Source organism: Pseudorasbora parva, chromosome 14 (genome assembly GCF_024679245.1).
Source record: "Pseudorasbora parva isolate DD20220531a chromosome 14, ASM2467924v1, whole genome shotgun sequence".
NCBI classification, from domain to species: Eukaryota; Metazoa; Chordata; class Actinopteri; order Cypriniformes; family Gobionidae; genus Pseudorasbora; species Pseudorasbora parva.
The window spans coordinates 6,274,013-6,295,803 of NC_090185.1; the positions used below are offsets into that span (position 1 = coordinate 6,274,013).

Below are 21,791 nucleotides of genomic sequence, written 5' to 3' on the forward strand. Positions count from 1 at the left end.
TAAGGACTTCAAATGTTTTTAATTGTCATGCAAATACAATGCAAACAAACAAAAAAATCTTAACTTTAATTAATCTGATGATTTTAAAGTGAAATGCGTCACCCAATTTTACACAAAAAACACACAAAATCAAAAACACAAATATAAAGTGTGCTGGATAATAAATTAAATGTACAGTATTGACAGGTGTAGCCAGCGCTCCTCAGCATCCTTCGGGGACGAGTTTGCTCCGCTCTCTCTCCAGCCGGTCTCTGAGTTTGTGGAAGGACGGCCTCTTTTTGGGCTCCGTCTCCCAGCAGGACATCATGATGGCGTAGACCTCCGGCGGACACTCATCCGGCGGCTCCATGCGGTATCCCTGATCCACACGCTCCCTCACGTCGCTCACCGACTACACACACACACGTCTAGTTCACCATCTTTGTGGAGACTCTCCATAGACAATGATTTTTATACTGTACAAACTGTACAGTCTATCCCCTTACACTGCCACTGCCCCTGCCCCTAAACCCACCCATCACACACACACATACACACACCCTGCCCCTAAACCCACCCATCACAAACACACACACACCCTGCCCCTAAACCTACCCATTACACACACACCCTGCCCCTAAACCCAACCATCTCACACACACACACACACCCTACCCCTAAACCTACCCATCACACACACACACACACACACACCCTACCCCTAAACCTACCCATCACACACACACACACACACACACACCCTGCCCCTAAACCTACCCATCACACACACACACACCCTACCTCTAAACCTACCCATCACACACACACACACCCTACCTCTAAACCTACCCATCACACACACACACACACACACACCCTCTGCCCCTAAACCTACCCATCACACACACACAGCCCTTAAACCTACCCATCACACAAACACACAGCCCCTAAACCCACCCATCACACACACACACACACCCTGCCCCTAAACCTACCCAACACACACACACACCCTGCCCCTAAACCTACCCATCACACACACACACACACACACCCACCCTGCCCCTAAACCTACCCATCACACACACACACACACACACACACACACACACACACACACACTCTGCCCCTTCAACCCACCCATCACACACACACACACACACCCTGCCCCTAAACCTACCCATCACACACACACACCCTGCCCCTAAACCTACCCATCACACACACACTGCCCCTAAACCCACCCATCACACACACACACACCGCCCTTAAACCTACCCATCACAGGAAACATTCTGCATTATTACTTTCTCAAAAAAACCCATCCTGTGTGATTTATAAGCCTTTTGGAAAGTGGGGACCGCTGGCTGGTCCCCACAATGTAATGTAAACAAGGGCGCCCTCACACATACACACACACCAGAAAAACCCTTATGAAGAGGACAGCAGGATATCTTCAGACACGTGAGACGGAAAGAAACGCACCATCTTTGGATACGGCTGTCGTCCGAAGGAGAAGATCTCCCACAGAAGCACTCCATAACTCCACACGTCCGACTGGGTGGAGAACTTCTGCAGGAACAGAGGAAGGGCGTCAGAAAGAGGAGCGGTTATGCCTTGATGATGTTTTGGGCAGAAGGTCTGGAGTTTATGATTTAAAGGAACTGTATGTAAGAAATGTATTTCAATGAATCATAAAATGGCCCGGAGATGTCACTAGACATTAAGAAATCATGTTCATTTCAAACACTTCTATCACTGACAACAGTAGTCCGGCCAGGATATTGCCATTTTAAAGTTGCAGCTCAACTGATGTTGATGTAGACATGTTGTGTTTTGGCCTGAAGCTCCGCCCTCCACCTATGGACCAATCACGAAGTCAGTAGTGTTTGGGCATCCGGGTTGCCAGATCTGCTCCAATTACCACAGCTGCAGAACTACAAACGTTCCTGCTGATCCTGCAGCCAATCTCGAGTCAGGGGGAGGGGGAGGGGGATACGCCGCTCTACAGCCATTTGAAAGTGATTGCAGTACCGGTTTTGGCCACAATCTTACATAAACTTCCTTTAAGCGTCAATAAGTTTAAGGCTTAATAAGCTGTATGAAAAGACACTATTATCTTTTATGTATCAGTGTGCAGAGTTCGCGTTTGTCCTGTATTGTATTGTGTTGATGTGAAGAATGTGCTCCAAAATCACATCCAGATGATGTTTGATCGACAGAAAAAGAACTTGTGGGAATGTGGCGACGTGTGAGCCAGGAAAACAACTAAAGAAATAACTGAAGGTTAACTGCCATTTTGGGAAGACTGCTGGAACATATACGTCAGACCGGCCAAGGGACAGGAGTGTCTTCTGCAAAACCACTCCGGCTTTCTTCCTTTGGTTGGTGTGAATAAAGCCGTTTCTGAAAACAACGATCATTTGAGAAATTTCCAACAGACTATCGCAGATTTCATTGGTCAAGGCCCGCCTTAGAGGACGTTTGATTGACATGTAACGCAGCCAATTAGAGTTTGTTTAGTTCCGCGTCATGTTTAGGGGCGTTAAAAAAAATTAAATTCCCTGCAATAACAGACCGGTGTGCATCTATTAATTACACGTTGTGTAAGTTTCCTGCAAGAATGGAACCACGAACTTCACATCCTTTTGAAAACCCAGCGTTTTTTCTGATCCTGAGGAGCGATTGCTGTCGCGGTTATAAACACGCCGGCATTCTTCTTCCACGAGGAAGTTTGGAGTCACGGTATTTGTTTCTAGACAGACCGTTAACACACTCGTCTCGGGGACATCAGATGATGACAACTTCGAAACTTTCCAAAAAAAGTGTCCCATACGCTTCAGACGTTCAGCCAACGGTCCGAGACTAGCTCTACTAGAGCAGGTTTTCCTGCTTGAATGTTGATTATTCCTCATATCCTCCATTGTTGCAGCTCGTCTCTAGTCTGTCAGTAATGCTCTGTTTAGTTCCTGTCTCTATGAAGCCCCGCCTTCTGAAAAGCACACTGTGCTCTGATTGGTCAGCTGGAGCGGTGTGTTGTGACCACAGACTGTAAACAAATATGGACGTAGTGTCCGTGACGTCACCCATAGGATTCCAATAAGCCGTTCTGAAGCTTAAAGTAGAGACGAGCTGGACGTCACCATCTTAGCAGCGAGTCATTGTGCGTCACTCCCGAATAACAGAAAAGAGGCGGGATGTGGGCGGAGCTTAGGTGACGTGATGACAGACAGCAGACAAATGGCTATCCACCTGTCACTCAAAGTGGCCACGCCCTTAATTTTGCAGAACTTTAAGGCGTTATATAACGTAAACGAATGAGTTATACAAAAATTCACTCCCATCACAGTCGTCATGAAGAGCAAAATTAGCCGTATAGACCACAATTTGTCTCAGGCTGTAAACATGTTTTATTCTGCTGTAAAGTTGGGCATTTAAACATGAGGCTCAATGAGATTCTGCTGCTTCTGGAGCCGCTCTAGTGGCCAGTCGAGGAACTGCAGTTTAAGTCACTTCTGTATTGGCTTCAAGAGAGATCGCGGGAGGTAGCCGCTTGATTGTGACTGATCAAGCGATAGGAGTGTGTTTGGAAAATGCCCCGCCCCTTACAACACAACTCGACCAGGCCCCACCCCTTTATTCTGCATATTAATTATTTAAATGAGGAATATTGTGACGTGTTCGTTCCCAGAAGAAGACTCTAGACTACAATGGAGGGAGTTCAGAAACACTGACACTGATTTAGAGAAGAACAGGAACATTACACACTCCAGACAGATGATCATGGGATAAAAGCACAGGAGGTGTTCATTGATATTGGTTCAGGTGATCATCTCTCACCTTGCTCTTTAAGGCTTCAGGAGCCGTCCACTTGATCGGCAGCTTTGAGTTGTCGGTTGCCGTTGAACTGACCTTGGCCAGACCGAAGTCACTGATTTTGGCGACGGCGTCCTCGGACACCAGAATGTTGCGGCCGGCGAGGTCTCGGTGAAGGAGCTTCTTCGACTCCAGGTGCTCCATACCTTCACAAACATCTCTGAGAAACACACACACACACACACACACACACACACACACAAACAAAGACACGGTGTTAATTCCTGATGTCCAGACTATGGGTGAAACGCACAAACATGTTATTATATTATTTTAAATACATAAAAAATAAGCTTTTTTCTTTTTTTGTATAATACATATACATAGATCAAATTTTATTTAAATAAAAACAATAATATTCGTTCTATAATAGTACCCAAAATAGCACAAAATACGAAAATAAAAATATATCTTTTTATACATAAAGAAAATTCTCATTATACAAATAACAATAATAAACGAAAAATAAATAAATAAAATGAAGCCAAAACGAGAAATTAATTCATTCTTAGTAAAAAATAGCACATAAAAAATTATAAAAGCTATTTATGGTTTTAAAATAAAATTCAATTTCTCATTATGTTTATACAAAATAATAATAATAAATAAATTAAATGATACTTAAATAAATACATTTCTTACTAACATAATACCAATAATAGCACACAAGGCTATGCATTTAAAAAAATTATAATAATAACTTAATATATAACAAGTAACAATAATAATAATAAAAATGAAATAATGTGCTTGTCATGCAAAAATAAATTATTTTCTTTAAGCTAAATATATAACGTATATCTTCTGATTTGAGTGAAATATGGCATTTATACTTCTCTATTTAAACTTTGCAGATGAAAGGCCGTGTGAATTTTATCGTGTGTGTGTGTGTGTGTGTGTGAAACATCAGCACACAAATGTGTATAATGCCATGGGTATGACAGGTATTACAGGTGAGGGTGAAATATGAGGACATTACCCATGACCCCACTTTTCAAAAGGCTTATAAATCACACAGGAGGAGGTTTTTTGAGAAAGTAAAAATGCAGAATGTTTCCTGTGATGGGTAGGTTTAGGGGCAGTGTGTGTGTGTGTGTGTGTGTGTGTGTGTGTGTGTGTGTGTGTGTGTGTGTGTGTAGGTTTAGGGGCAGGGGCAGGGGCAGTGTGTGTGTGTGTGTGTGTGTGTTCGTTCTTACAGTGAGAAGCGCAGTAGCTGAGGCGCACTGATCGCGAACCGGCCTCGCGTGCGGAGAAAATTCACCAGATTCCCCTGTGACGAGAACACACACACACACGTTGTCAGAACACACATACACACACACACTCACTCACACACACACACACGGCTGTACCTTGGCCATGAGCTCTGTGACGATGTGAAGGCCGTTGTGGAGAATCACTCCTAACAGCTGCACCAGATTCTTATGATGGAGATTCCTGGAACAGAGGACCTCATGAGCATGTGTCACACACACACACACACACACACACACGCGCCCACACACACGCGCGCTCTTACGTCATGACCGACGTCTCTTCGAGGAAGGCCTGAGCGGTCACGTCACACTTGATGTTCTTCACGGCGACTCTCTGGCCGGCGTACACACCCTCGAACACGGCTGGAAAATCATCACGAGTGTCAGATGAACTTCATGACACACACACGCACACACACCCCTTCCTATGACGGCCGTGTGTGTATCAGCAGACAGCGTTAATGCAATAACCTAGCAGTGCTAAAAATAAAACAAAAGCTTCAAATACTGTCTAGACGTTCAACAGGCACTGAGAGTGTTAAGTGAAACCTTTTTAATAAGCCTCATATATATATTCATATGTTTAACGGATTATTACATTTTTTCAGACATAATATATATAAAATTGTAATTATGGCATAGCCTATTAAATATTATTAATTTAATATTTAGTTCATATACATTGTCATAAATACAGCTAATTTAAATAAGATACTTATATTTTACATAGTTTAGTATATTTATTAACTGTAATAACATTAAGCCATATACGAGTGATTGATTTATTATAAATGTAATATACATCTTTATTATGCATACATACATTTAAATTGTGTGTGTGTGTGTGTGTATGTATATATATATATACACACACACATATAAATAAACAAACATTAATTGAATATTTATTTATACTTTTCATTTAAAATACATTAATTAAAATTTGTATTAAGATATTTATATTTTATATTGTTTATATATAATATATGTATACATGTTTTAAGATTAATGCATATATTTATTATAAATGTATTTCCATTTTTATCATATATATATATATATATATATATATATATATATATATAAGTATAACAGTGTGTGTAATTAAACTAATTTTATATTAAGTTATTTTTTAGTTCATATATCATATTTATGTACCAAACTTAAAAATATATAATTAATTCTATTTAAAATATATATATAGATAAAAATATCAATAGTAATGTTTTATATTGATATAATATTATAATAATCTAATATGTCTGGACTTTTTTTTCTTTAATTTAGCACTATTTTTAATTTATATTAACTTTTTGATTAATTTCAAAATATTGTTCTATTAAATAATATTTGCACTTTTGGTGATGAGAACGGAGGGGGGAAAAGTGCTTAATTGTTCATGCCGAAAAATAAATATATATAGTTATTTTCAAATATATATATATATATATATATATATATATATATATATATATATATATATATATATATATATATATATATATATATATATATATATATATATATATATAATTACTTCATGTTGAATTTTACAGCATAATAACATACTCTCACGTGTTTTACATCTAGTGCTATATTTAGCGTCCGCAGATCAAGCGCTGCCCTCTAGTGTTTCCCTGAGAGAACCACGACTACAGCCCATGAGTCCCCCACACACACACACACACACACACACACACACACACAGAAGAGCAGCGTACCGCCGAACTCGCCCTCTCCAATGACCTCTCCTAACGTCAGCTTCGACAGATCCAAGAGCCAGCCGGCTGCGAACACACACACACACACACACACACACACACACACACGTTAACTATAGACATCAGGATTTGTGGAGCTCTTTCTTCCGCATAAACACTCACATTTCAACAGCTTGCTCTCGGCAGATTTAGTGCCTTCCTTCTTCTTGGGCTTCAGCAGAACAACAGCGAGAGCTCCTTGAGTTCTGCTGTAAAACTGAGACACGAGCACAGAGTTCACGATCAATATAAAGTCTTCAAAACACCGCCATTAGAGTTTGAGTCGGTGTGTGTGGGAGAGAGCTGACAGTTTCATGATGCTATACTTCACCTCTGTATCAGTTTCAAAAAGCAGAACAGAGCCACAATAATAATGAAGAAAAAACAATAAAAATGGCCCAAAATACATTTGACTAACTCAATACACTGAAATATTATAATAATAATTTGTTGCACAAGAGGTGATTAAAAATGGTTAAAATGCCCTCCAAAAAACTAATATGAAATGTGAAAAACATCCCAAAAAAATATAATAAAAATAAATATGCATGAAATAACTAAGTTTAAAAAAAAAGTTTAAGAAATGTAAAAAACATTATTAAGTTAATATTTAGTTTGCATATATATATATATATATATATATATATATATATATATATATATATATATATATATATATATATATATATATATAAAGTGTGTGTGTTATATATAACTGAGATACTATATATAACTATAAATGATTTAAAAACATTTATTTAGATTTATTAATACTTAATAGATTACGTTTATATTTATATAATTTTCATCATGCATATATAATGTGTATGTATATATATATATATATATATATTAATAAATATACATAAATTGTGTGTGTGTGTATAAATTAATAGTGCCAGAATAAAATCATTTTAAAAACCCATATACACATTATATAAAATAATATTTTCTTCACACCGCTTGAAAATCTCATGGGTGGAAATAAAATGTTATGACCAAAAGCCTATGAAAAAAGGCCCAAACAAACATAATTAGCAAATCATAAAATAATAATAAATGTTATCGTCTACAACCCCCTTTAAAAAAAAAATAGCTAAAAGTTGATAAAGAATAGCCCAAAATTAATAATAAAAACCCCCTCAATACATTAAAGGGGAACAAAAGTAATGATTTCGAAATCTTGAATGTTTTGAAAAGTAAAACCTGCTCCAATAATAAACTACTCAAAAGAATGGCACAGCACACACACTTTAAAGGAACTGTATGTAAGAAATGTATTTCAATGAATCATAAAATGGCCCTGATATGTCACTAGACATTAAGAAATCATGTTCATTTTAAAACACTTCTATCACTGACAACAGTAGTCCGGCCAGGATATTGTCATTTTAAAGTTGCAGCTCAACTGATGTCGATGTTGACATGTTGTGTTTTGGCTTGAAGCCACCTATCGACCAATCAGGAAGTCAGTAGTGTTTGGGCAACCTCGAGTCGGGGGTGGGGGGGGGAATACACCGCTCTACAGTCATTTAAAAGTCTTTTGCAGTACCAGTTTTGGCCACAATCTTACATACACTTCCTTTAACTGTGTCCAAAGTGTCTTCTAACTATCACCACACACACACACACACACACACACTGGTGGCCGAGTTGCAGCTTCCCTTCTAAACCACAGCACACAGCAGCGGATGTGCCAGTGAAACACTGAACACACAGATAAAGCAGACGCACCTCGATCATGTCGATGAGGTTGTAGAAGAACTCCTTGTTGTCGATGGTCAGTTTGTTGTTCTGAAAGATGACGCGGTAGTGGAAGACCTGCTGGTTGAAGCACACACACAGCACGAAGTCTCCGGGGTGCCGGACGGACTCCCGCACCAAGAAAAGCCCGTCGTCCTTGGGCTTGAGTTTGCTGGTGGCCTGCGGTCCTGAGATTTTGCCATGAAACCATCTGTGAGGCGCATGAGAGAAGACCGAGGCCTATTTTCAGCCCTGCTGACATTAACCACATCCTGTAGCTGAGCTTGTTCCTCAGAAATTCACACACCGTCTAACTTACGGCATGAGGCTCAGCTTTGGGTCGATTCGGAGGGCTTCCCTTTCCCTGAGGTTCGAACCCGAGACCAGCCCTTCCTCTCCTGTTGTGTTGTGTCTGGCTCTGTATTCTCTTTCTCTCTGAAAAGGTATTTTAGCAAAGCAACAAAAACAACGATAACTGCATCCCATCCACACCAACGGCCTGTAACATTCGGATTATTAAAGGGATAGTTCACCCAAAAATAAAAATTATCCCATAACTTACTCCCCCTGAAGCCATTCTAGGCGTATATGACTTCAGCCGAACACAATCTGAGTTATTAAATAATATCCTGTTCTTCTCAGTTTTATAACGGCATTAAATAGTGCACTAACAAGCGCATCCATCCATTATAACTCCAGTGGGATAGTAAAAGCCTTCTGAAGTGATGTGTTTTTGTAAGAAGAATATCCATATTTAAAACTTCATAAACTATCATTTTCTTTCATTCTTGTGAACTATTCCTTTAAGCGTGCGCCTGCCGCTTTAAATGCCTGCGCTCATTAAAGCCAGGTGGATTCTGATTGGCTGAAAATGTTTTTATTGTTCATCAAATGTGTTTAGAAAATAATCATCGTTATAGATGTGGTGTGTGGACTTCCAAATGCTTACTGAATGATAGTAACCATATTGAATTTGACTACGGAAAGCGGTCTGCCGGAAGCTGGATATTTTACTTTATTACACGGCTCTGTGAAATACTTGATTCTGATTGGTCAATCGCACATTCCAGCGGTTATTCCCAGATAACACCCGCTCATCCGGGTACTACGAGTTATCTTGACCGGTTCTACTTCTATGCTTAACGCTGGCGCCATCTTGTGTCTTAAACAGCCGTGGGTCACAATGGAAGACTTCAAGGCAGGTTTCCTTTATAACGTTTTAAATATGGATATTCTTCTTACACAAACGCATCGATTCGAAGAAGGCTCTATTAACCCATCGGAGCCGTGTGGAGCACGTTATTTGACGGACAGCTGCATTTTTTATGGACTTCAAAAACAGCTAACGTTACAACTAGGTTGCTTGGATTAACGTTAGGCTGGACTTTTTAAATATAACTCCGATTGTATTTGTCTGACAGAAGAATGTCATAAACACCTATAATGACCTGAGGGTGAGTAAATCATAGGCTTGGTTTCATTTTTGGGTGAACTAACCCTCTCAGCATTCATTTTCAACATTTAGCAGCAAAATATAAAGGCTTAAAGCAGGTTGGAACTGTTTTTCTTCACGGAAGCTTTGCGGAAGAGCTAATAAAATATTTAATCTCAAGACAATCGCAGAATAAACCCCCTCAGAGTGATGCTCCGCGTCGGGGTCCTGATCACTCTGTCAGGGTTTATTCTGCGATAACCGGCTGGGTGGACATTATCCCTTACTTATAACATGTTAAATATGGATATTTTTTCTTACACAAACCCATCGATTCACTTCAGAAGGTTTTTTTTTAACATAGCTGCTTGTATTCGTCTGAAAGAAGAATGTCATGTACACCTATGACAACTTGAGGGCGAGTAAATCATTTTCATTTGTGGGTGTACTATCCCTTTAAGGACAGCACCAAGAAATGTAACGGACGATAATGTTTATTTTTAGCGCGCGCTGCAGTTTCGTCGTCTGCCGCTTAAATGTTTTTACTGTTAAAAGATTAGTTCACTTCAAAATAGACATTTCCTGATGATTTACTCACCCCCCTCTCAAGTTGTTCCTGACTTTCTTCAGTTGAAAAGAAACGACGTATTTTGAGGAAAACATTCCAGGATTTTTCTCCACATGATGGACTTCAATGGGTTGAAGGTCCAAAAAAATGGTTTGTCTAGATCAGACCCTATTCCTCTGGGATCATCAGATCGTCTGAAGCTCTTCCTCTGAAACTGCATTGATTTGGACCTTCAACCATTGAAGTCCATTATGTGGAGAAAAATCCTGGAAGTTTTCCTCAAATCCTGGAAGTTTTCCTCAAAAAACTTCATTTATTTTTAACTGAAGAAAGTCATGAACACTTGAATGAGACTAATCCTTTAACTGAAAAAAAAAATGATAGAAAAGTTATTCCAGAAGTATAATTTCACTGTCTCATTATAAAATTACGCAGACTTCCATTCTCTGGGATTAGAATGATTGTTATTGTTCTTGTTGTGACCGTACCCAAACGCTGGTGACTTTATGATTTCAGAAATAGGTGCTTGTTTTACCGTTCCAGGCCCCAAGAGAGTCAAGATGTCTCCTTTGTGATACGGTATTTCCCCCGCTTTAGGTTTGCAGTGCTCCTTTTTGGCCACACACTGCGTACCTGCCGTCCAGTTCTTCTGGAGTAAGAAGTGACAGAGGTGAGGCGTGTAAACGTCCAGGGGTCGGACAACATTTAACAACAAGTCTCGCTTACCATGGCCATGAGTTTACAGAGTACTGAGCATCAGCAGCGCTTCAGGACTTCAGTCTGCTCGAGAAGACTGAGGGGGAAAAGCCAAGACGATGGCGCTGGCGTGTTTTATCAGGTTACAGCAGGGGATCCAGGTGTTAAAGACATGAAAACAAGTACGGTCCAGGTTACTTAACTCCATACACGATTATAATTAAAAGTACATTTTCACAGTGGTCACTGCTAAAAGTTATTAGAAACGGAGGAAAATGGACCCACAAAAAAAAAAAAAAAAAAAACATCTAAAACAAAGTTTACATAAACAAAAATGCTAAAAAGGTGATCAAAATGGCCCTTAAAATAATTATAATTAAAAATATACACAAGAATTTCTTAAGTATAACACATTAACGACAAAAAAGCTAAAAGATTATTAAAAATGGTCAAACTTTAAGATATGAAAAGGCCCAAATACATAATATTTGGACTTTTTTTTTTTTTCCTGATTGTCTTGGGCCATTTAAAAAAAAAAGCCTTTTTAGTGCACACACACATATATATTATATATATATACATATATATATATATATATATATATATATACACACACACACACACACTAGAAACGTAAAAAGATTTTTTTTGAAAAATGGATAAAAACCTATTTTAACAACACAAAACTGAATTGACTACTTAACTTTAAAATAGTATCAATAGAAATACTTCTAGACAATAACAGCCCAGCAGCTTTCTAACCCCAGTAACAGTGCTATGTTCCATTAAAACCAGCTGAAGTGATATCCTTGATGTTTTTCAGTTTCATTTCACTCACCAGGACTTGGTTTGGACGGCAGAAGAATGTTTGCTGGTGTCAGTAGTCCGTATGAGCGGTTACACACTCACCAGAGGTTTATTACACACACACACTCACTTCCTCATGATATGCATGTCGCAGCTCTGACGTGTTTTTTCCACCACATTTATGACCATACATGATGGTAAAAATATCTTGAGAAAAAAAAACAAAAAGAAAGAGCCAAAACAGACAGACTGTCCGATGGTTTTTGTGTTTATTTTGTTAAGCAGCACTACACAGATATTCCAAATGAAAGATCACAATATAATTCTTCACAGTCCTACAAAACGAGAACAAACACTCAGCAGGAACATTTAAAAATGCCGGGAAACGATTGCAGACATAAAAACAAGTGGCAGAACGTAATTCAGGCGATATGAATAATCAATGTACTAATAGCAAACCACACTACAGTGCGCATCTCTCGTTAGATTTTACTCTTCTGTATAAAAAACGTAAGAATAGAGAGGTATTACATTATATTATATTGCAATATGAAGAACCGGAAATTCACCTCCTCGTTCACATTTCAAGTACTTTAAATCTTTACCGCAGGCACGTGTGACGAACCACAGACCATACCCTGTCGAAACGCCAGCTTCTCACCGTGAAATGAGCGATTATTCAGTATGCAAATAAAAATAATGATAGCAGAGAAGCAATAAGTCTATGTTCGCGCACCGCGTGATTCAAGCGGCTGCAGATCGGATGCCTAAACGTGTGTAAATCCAGTGTCGGGTTAATAAACAAACACACAAAGCCCAATCGTGTCGATTTTAACAGCTTATTAGTGAGTACTACAGACTACTTATTTTAAAAACTTAACTGTTTTTAAAGATACAACTAATTTCTTTGCATTAGCATCATACATAATATTATTGTATAATAATATTATATAGAATAGAACTTATTTATATTCATAAATATATCTAAATATTTTTCATATACAGTGGGAGCCGAAAGTCTGAGACTTTTCCACATTTAATATTTTTATAATTTAAAAAAAATCATATTTGCAAACGGTAAACGGCTGTCGGTGTGCCTTGATTTCATTCGTTGCTGATTTTGTTACAATGATTGTTTTTCAAATCATAAATCTTGTTTATTTCCATATTGAAATGTGTGAAAAATTAAATCTGGTCTCAGGCTTTTGGTCCCCACTATATATCGGATGTAAACATAAAAAAGACTGGCCTGTGTCGGGATGATTAAAGCTTTTAATTAAGTGCCATAATATGTGAAAGTGCCTAATAGAGCTAACGTGGCGTTCAGGATCTGTTTATATTACATGTGGCCGCTGATCGGTCATCATCTGATCATTCGGCTTATTTTCAGCTCAGATGTAATAGAAAGACGTATTACATCATAAAAGGGGAACAACTAAGTTTTTTTTTTCCATCTTTTGTCCTTTTGAGAAAACGGAACCATCAAGTGTTATCTTTTCCTCTTTGAGTGGTATTTATACACTGTAAAGGACAGAGATTATGCGGACGTCTCAAGGATCGCTAGTCGTCTTTTTTATCCTTCTTTTCGTCTGCTTCTCCCTCCCCGGTGTCGCTGTCGTCTCGTCGCCTCTTGCGGTTTCGAGCTGCGGCTTTGGAGGCCGGTAAGGAGCCCATGCCGAGAACTTTATGGACCTGACGGAAAGCCAGCAGTCGCAGTGCGTGCTGAAAAACACAAGAGACGCCGCTTTTTCAGAATAGCTTCAATGAAACGAATGGGAATTTTGGCAGGTCACACCCGTTTAGTACCTGTGCACTAGCGGTCACGTCTTCCCGAGCTTGTTTCGACATGCTTCCCAAAGAGTCCGTTTGACCTTTCTCACAGGGGTCGAGAAGACCTGGACCATCTGAGGGTCAGAGAGACATTTCATCAAATACATATTAGGCGAAAAACTTAAACATAAATGAGAAATGTTGCCTTGACAACAAATCGAAATAAATATTAGACGAAAAAACTTATAACACTTAGAAAACACAAACAAAACTTAGAAATGTTGCCATGGCAACTAACTGAAATAGATTAAAAACGTACACAATTTTAACAAAAATTATATGTTGCCTTGGCAAATAACTGAATAAATATTAGATGAAAAACTTAAAGCAGCACTGGGTAACTTTTGCTCTCGGGGTCCCCCTACAGTTGGGAAAAAATAATGCACTCAACTACTGTCGTAAGCTCAATCATCCTACATCAGGGGATGCCATCGCGCGTGCATTTGTCGACATGACAACCCTGATAGCCCTGAACTAGTGATGCGCGGGTCGTCTCATAACCCGCGGACCCCGTATGTCTATTTAATGGTCGCGTTTACAAGCCAGCGTCATTATAGTAGTCTATTGGTTAGCGTTTTACAGAATCTATATGATACTTCAGTTCAATGTTTGAGTGGTCGGTAATCACCATAACAAGCAGGACAGCATCGGTCGGGCACGCCTCCTTCAGCTCACGCCGACGAGCAAACGCTGGTCACATGTTGATCCTCGTCCTGCCTTTAATCCCATCACTTTTTCGTTTCCTCTTATTGCTTTCCTCCAACAAAACCTTTTCTTTCTTATTTGTCTCTGCTGCTTCGGACATGACTATAACATCCGACGAACAAAGTTGGGCTCGTACGTCCGAATGTAAGGAAGTGTGTGTGTTGGTGGAAGTGACGTATGTGCCGTAAAGCAGTCGAATTTTGTAGTTCTTTTTGTTTTCGGGTTACTACCCGAAACCCGAAGTTTAAAAGTATGATTAAAACGATACAGACCCCATCAGGCTATGGCAGACGTGTCATTCAACCTATTGTAAGTCGATTTATCATCACAAGAGTCTTGAAAATATATTAAGAAGGTTAAAAAGTTACCTAGTGCTGCTTTAAACATAAATGAGAAATGTTGCCTTGGCAACTAACTCCAATAAATATTTGTTGAATAACAAACTTAAACATAAAATGTTGCCTTGGCAACTAACCAAGAAGTAGTAGTACAAGCTTATTGCCATTTCAGCATCACTGGCTAACTAACTGAAATAAATGTTAGATGAAAAACTTCAACTTAGAAAATGTAAGAGAAAATTAGAAAGTTTCCTTGGCAACTAACTGAAATAAAATAAGGAAGTTGAAGTACTAAAAATATTAAAACTTGAATAAAAATAAAACAAATAGAAAAAAGAAAAAAGGAAGAAAAAAAAGACAGAAATGCCACATTTATTTTTACTTAAATAAAAACAGAAATACAGAAATAAAAGCTTCTTCAAAATACTACAACAGTATATGAATATTACTAAAATAACTTTGGTCCTACCTGGCAGGAGAATCCCGGTGGCGATGCATTCGAGGACCCTCCGCAGAGCTTCTCCAGGACTGAGGGGGCCGGAGGCGCTGCTAATGGCTTTTTCTACGAGCAGCTCCATGGCCTTCACGAAAGAAAACAACACATTAGTTATTACATCCATTTTAGCTGAAATTAAATCCTCGTTAGCAAAGAAATCTAACTGACCCAGTCGGGCATCTTGCCCCAGGTTGGCACGCGTTGACACAGGTCCCGCAGAACCCGAATAATGATGACGCAAGACTGAAGACCGTTTGCCCGTGCCTGTGGATAAAAATCATTAATACGCAATAATCATAGCTAACGACTGCATTTTAGTTGTTGATAAAAATGTAAGTGCTAATGCTAAAATGGTAACCCTAATTCTGTTACATTGTACTGAAAAATGGTCGAGTCAAAAGTCAGAAATATATGTAATATATAACAACTATGCATGCAAACACTAGTAAGCGAACAGTTCCATTGAAAATACATAACTACTTATTATTAAGATTAACCATCTTGCAAACATGTTAACAATAAACTTTCGTAACATTAAAATATTCGTATCAAATTGTTCGTTCCACCGTGACAATAGTTGACTTGAGAAAACTAGGCTAACGTACACTATAGCGCCCCTTGTGGAAATAACGAGAATTCGTAACACTGCGATATTCTTTTTTGTTGTTCCAACGTGACAGTAGACGATTTGAGAAAACTAGCTTACAAACACTATAGCACCCCCTGTGGAAATAACGACAATTTGTAACGTATCGTGATATTCTTTAAATTGTTGTTTCACATTGACAGTAGACGATTTGAGAAAACTAGCTTAAGCTAATGTACACTATAGCGCCCCTTGTGGGAAATAACGAGAATGTGCAACACATTGCAATATTCCTTTACACAAATGTCCATTAAACTGTACATTCATTTCTACTGCTTCCATTACACTTTTGTGGGAACCAATCACAGATTGGCTTATCCACCTGGCACGCTATTGCCGGGTTTCACACGATGACGGATAGAGAAGCGATGTGTCGTTGCCCGTTTATATCGCACGTCTTGTGGTCTGATTGGTTGAAGGACTATCCAATTGCGTAGAGTCATTTGAACTATGCTCGTTGATCACACCTCTTGTGCAGTAGAAAATACAGAACAGACTCCTCAAAAAAATGTTAAAAATTAAACTGAGCTTGGTCTGGGGATAGCCAGACAAATTAAGGAACACAACTATGAATGAAATCGAGCATAGAAACGGAAAGCGTGTTTCTGGTTCAGGCTAAAGCAATTTCATCAGCTTTCCCAATAGCTATTTCTAAAATATCAAGTGAATTTAGAGCCTAAATTCACTGTATTTATCTACGTTTTGCTAGTAACTTGTTGAGTAGCTATTACGTTTTCAGAAAGAATTTTTCTCTATGTAATTTAAATTAATTCAATTATTGTATTATGAATAGCTTGTAAGGGTAGCAAAATACAATTTCAAAGGAGATTCTCAGACACTAATCGCAAAGTTATGATTACGTGTACGGCCCTGAAATATTACGTACAATTAACACCTGTCCTAAAATTACTCATTGTAAACTTTCAAAGTCCTTTTTTACCTGAAACCATTTAGCATGTCGCAGAGCCGCTAAATACTCAAGGCACTTGATCCGGTTGAGGACATCTGGAGGGTCTTTCTCTGACACTGCAAGGACACACGTAGGAACGACAAATTGAAATTAACACTTTAGTAATTGTAATATAGTAAAGTAAACAACATGTTACAAAATTATTGTGAAATAAATGAAACAAGTTTTTGGGGGAGATTTGTGGAACTAGGTTGTGTTAATATAATTACAAAACATCCACACAAAAAAAAAGTGACAACACTGAAACGTCACAAGACAAGGGTTTTTCCAACACGTCCAGGTTCCTAAAAAAATTGTTGCAATGTTATGCAAAAGATGTAAATGGAAAGTATTATTGCTTGGGTCTGTTGCTGCAGCCGAGGGCAAATGATTAACAAACCCAAACAGGACAAATATGGAGAACGTTTGGTTGTTCGAAAGAAACAGAACTGAGAATATCGTTAACAAAATAAAACAGCAATGACCTCAGATTACAAGTCGGAATTTCAGAAGTGGTTTGAGGTCACCGTTCAAAAACTTCAGGATGAGAGGACAATACTGTTTTAAGCCACATGGTGCATGATAAAATCCACATTCTCCTTCGGTTTGGTTGAATAAAGCCAATCGAGTTAAACTAGTTTAGATTTAGTCTTATTTACAGATATGAATGTCCAAAATGTTGCCGTTATCACCATGTAAAACTATTGTGCATTAGTGGCCACAGAGTTTATTTATGGGAGTGACAAATGCATTTTATAATGGAATCGCTGTATGAAAAATAGCTTGTTTTTACAGAATAATTAAAATAAAAGATTTATGATTTCACAAAAAAAAAAATTATATATAAATTGATACTTACAATAATGTCTTCAAGTGTGTTAAATGTTAAGAATCATGTATCTTATGATAAAATCATAATATTGCAGGAATGGATGAGCGACATGCAAAAATAAATGCAACTGTCACACCCAAAACTTAACACTGATCAGGCATAAAATTATGACCACTGACAGGTGAAGTGCATAACACTGATGATCTCTTTATCATGGCACCTGTTAGTGGGTGGGATATATTAGGCAGCAAGTGAACATTTTGTCCTCAAAATTGATGTGTGAGAAGCAGGAAAAATGGGCAAGCGTAAGGATTTGAGCGAGTTTGACAAGGGCCAAATTGTGACGGCTAGACGACTGGGTCAGAGCATCTCCAAAACTGCAGCTCTTGTGGGCTGTTCCCGGTCTGCAGTGGTCAGTATCTATCAAAAGTGCTCCAAGGAAGGAACAGTGGAGAACCGGCCACAGGGTCATGGGCGGCCAAGGCTCATTGATGCACGTGGGGAGCGAAGGCTGGCCCGTGTGGTCCCATCAAACAGACGAGCTACTGGAGCTCAAACTGCTCAAGATGTTAATGCTGGATCTGATAGAAAGGTGTCAGAATACACAGAGCAGCTCAGTTTGTTGCGTATGGGGCGGCATAGCCGCTGACCAGTCAGGGTGCCCATGCTGACCCCTGACCCTGCCGAAAGCACCAACAGTGGAACGTGAGCATCAGAACTGGACCACAGAGCAATGGAAGAAGGAGGGCTGGCCCCAAGATGCACTATGGGAAGAAGGCAAGACAGTGGAGGCAGTGTGATGCTTTGGGCAATGTTCTGCTGGGAAACCTTGGGTCCTCCATCCATGTTACAGACCATGTACACCCTTTCATTGAAACGGTATTCTGGTGGCTGTGGTTCTTTCAGCAGGATAATGCTCCAGACACAAAGCAAAAATGCTTCAGGAATGGTTTGAGGAGCACAACAATGAGTTTGAGATGTTGGCTTGGCCTCCAAAGTCCCCAGATCTCAATCTAATCAAGAATCTGTGAGATGTGCTTAAACAAGTCTGATCAATGGAGGCCCCACCTCGCAACTTACAGGACTTAAAAGGATCTGCTGCTAACATCTTGGTGCCAGATACCACAGCATACCTTCAGGGGTCTAGTGGAGTCCATGCCTTGATGGATCAAGGCTGTTTTGGCAGCAAAAGGGGGACTAACACAATTAGGTCATAATGTTATGCCTGATCAGTGTATAATATACATAAACACACACAACCTGGAAAAGTTTGTAAGCAAAGATAAAAAATCTCTCTCTTCCTGAAGTCTTCATGTATCTTACAACACAACTTTTGTACAATATTGCACCACAGTGGTAAAGAAAGGTCAGAGATCCTGTTTTTGATTCCTTAAAAACACTTTCAGAAAGCAACGCAAGACCGGGCAAATAATGGGCTCCACCAAAAAGAAAAAAAAGACAAGAAAATGAGGGTGGGGAAGGGGATAAAAAATGAACAGGAAGGCCAATTCACTAATGGAAAATTTTCAGCATGGAAATATCCTTGTTTTATTTGTATTTGTTTAAACCAAAGGGAACACAAAGTGCTGCTGAGGGAAAGCACGGGTTCTCTAACCTTTCTCCATGTTGGGGACGGGGTCTTCGCGCATCACTGGCGAGGTAAGAGAGATGGTGACCTGCATTTTTGGTTCCTTGCTTGAAAAAATGACGATGTTGGCTTCCTCAGGGTGTACCTGCACCTCATACTGATCTTCAGAAAAGGTCTGCCGGTTAAAAGGACACTTTGCATTACTACAGAGGAGACGGCGGGGCCCCCCGAGTACATGTCCCCTATAGTCCCAGTGGTATAAAGCCACACTCAAAGGCTTTGCAGCATAACGCACAGGTCAAACGGCGATGTAAATGAAGTACACGCCCCAGTCTCTCTCTGTAGGTGTCGTAACCAGGCAGTGGAACTAAAGATCAGTTAAAGATACACGGACCACAAAAGCAGCAGCAGAGATAAAAAAGCTCATTTATTTGCAGTGATGTTTAATTATATATGGCTGGATCACATGATAAGGGTCTGGGTCAAATTTCATCCCAAAAATCAAGTAATTAATGCGTGTTTTTAAGATTTACTGCATTTTGACATTACGCTAATGACATAATCACATTTTCCCCGTCATTACCGCAATGTACAACCTCATTACATTTGTAAAACATATCCATACATAATGAATAGCCCCGTTTCCACCACAGGAACTTTACCCAGGAACCAGGAACTTCGGGTGGTGCTCGGTGTGTTTAGACCGCAGGAACCAGGGTCTAAATGAAGTTCCGGGTAAATATTTCCCCCTCCAAACGGCCCTGCTCGCGAGGTAGTACTTTCTCAAAGTTCAGGAACTTTCGAGGGCGGGACTTGGGCGCTGAACGTGCTGATTGGTTTAGCATTTTATTTCAACCGGCATTTTTAAAAGTCTTTTGCGAGGTTCGTGTCCGTAAATATCAGTCTTGCTCTCTGTCTGATGGCGCGCGTTCGTCTCAGCCATCTCACGTGCAATGTCCGTAATAGCTGATAATAATATACATTTTCACTTTAAATCTAGCTTTACAAGCTTTCTGAATATGCTGCTGAATCCGCATATTAGTGCTCTTTTCTGTCATTGTTAATTATCTCTTTAGTAAACCTACAAAAAACTTTAAAGTTCAAGAACTTTTGAGGGCGGGACTTGGGCGCTGAACATGCTGATTGGTTTAGCATTTTATTTCAGCTGGCATTTTTAAAAGTCTTTTGCGAGGTTCGTGTCAGTATATATTAGTCTTGCTCTTTCTGTCAGATGGCACGCGTTCATCTCAGCCATTCAATGGCCGTAAAAATATACATTGTCATTTTAAATCTAGCTTTACAAGCTTTCTGGATATGCTAGTGCTCTTTCCTGTCGTTGTTAATTACCTCTTCAGTAAACCTATACATAACCAGCAAAAGCAGCACAGCTTGAATCCCTTCCATACTCGTTATTCATATTTTTACAGTCTATTTTTCACCATGTAAACGACCTGACCGATTACTTTTAAGTGTGTGTCCTTACATGACCTGACAGCGCGCCGCGCTCATGTTGACAAGAGAGGAAAGTTAATTTTTCTGAGGGGTAAACTTTTTATTTCATAAGTTATGAAGATAATGTTGGAATAATGACACAGCGTATATTGCCCCAGGCAGTTTTTACTTTAACTGCGCCTGACAGAAGATTTTTTTTCTTCTGAGATGATTATTACACTTTACAACTAAATAAACAGCGTATTATATAATACTGTATTAGTCCTGGTGGCCGTTAAGAGTTGCTATGGCTACAGTAAACACATTCCAGCTGCTGGAGAAAACAGCGTTGACATTTTTGGTGCGGCAGACAAACAGCATGTGACAAAATGATTGCGACTGAAAGTCATCACATGTAAACACCAGATCGGTTTAGATAACGTTCAGTAAACTAGGGATGGCTCGATACCACAATTTTGGCTTCGGTACGGTACCACAATCTAATACCGAAGTACCGATATTAAATCGATACCACAAGGTCTGATATTATCGCGGGTATATTGCACGCAAATGAGAACAATTATGCAAGTTTTGAGTTTATAAAGTGGGAAATTACCACAAATGTTAATTAGTAAATTAATCAGCAAAGCTTATCACATCAAATCAGTCATTTGAAAACTTTCTTGTGAGAAATAATTTCAGCAAAAATCTCTCAAAATTAGCAAATTGCTTCTGGTTTCAAAAGACGTCGCACTACACTAAAGCAATCTGCATAATCCGATTCAACATTTCACGCTCGTCTCGGGATGGAGAACGGAAATCATTTGAACACGCAAGAGATTTTATAGTATTTCGTAAT

At 39.2% G+C, this 21,791-nt stretch overlaps 2 protein-coding genes across 4 annotated transcripts in view; both read right to left on the reverse strand.

Annotated features, from left to right (window-relative positions):
• On the reverse strand, positions 1–12,241 carry matk (megakaryocyte-associated tyrosine kinase). 2 transcript variants are annotated; one of them, XM_067415335.1, is made up of 13 exons: positions 12,149–12,241; positions 11,341–11,435; positions 11,150–11,260; positions 8,934–9,049; positions 8,606–8,825; positions 6,995–7,088; positions 6,833–6,898; positions 5,375–5,474; positions 5,208–5,292; positions 5,052–5,125; positions 3,820–4,015; positions 1,465–1,551; positions 1–391 (listed from the first exon to the last, which is right to left on the reverse strand). In XM_067415335.1, the coding sequence occupies exons 2-13, from the start codon at positions 11,347–11,349 to the stop codon at positions 203–205; spliced, it is 1,347 nt and encodes a 448-aa protein (XP_067271436.1). In that variant the 5' UTR covers positions 11,350–11,435; positions 12,149–12,241; the 3' UTR covers positions 1–202. The 2 variants fall into 2 exon arrangements, with proteins under 2 accessions (XP_067271436.1, XP_067271435.1); XM_067415334.1 differs by having other exon boundaries at positions 11,150–11,263.
• Positions 12,242–12,369: 128 nt separating this feature from the next.
• zfr2 (zinc finger RNA binding protein 2) overlaps positions 12,370–21,791 on the reverse strand; it is a 41,190-nt gene continuing 31,768 nt past the window's right edge. For both annotated transcript variants that reach the window (XM_067415323.1, XM_067415321.1), the window contains exons 14-19: positions 19,529–19,676; positions 17,073–17,158; positions 15,655–15,750; positions 15,460–15,571; positions 13,924–14,021; positions 12,370–13,839 (exon numbers count right to left, since the gene is read on the reverse strand). In XM_067415323.1, the coding sequence (XP_067271424.1) occupies positions 13,678–13,839; positions 13,924–14,021; positions 15,460–15,571; positions 15,655–15,750; positions 17,073–17,158; positions 19,529–19,676 (702 nt within the window). In that variant the 3' untranslated portion in view covers positions 12,370–13,677. The remainder of the gene's footprint in view (positions 13,840–13,923; positions 14,022–15,459; positions 15,572–15,654; positions 15,751–17,072; positions 17,159–19,528; positions 19,677–21,791) is intronic.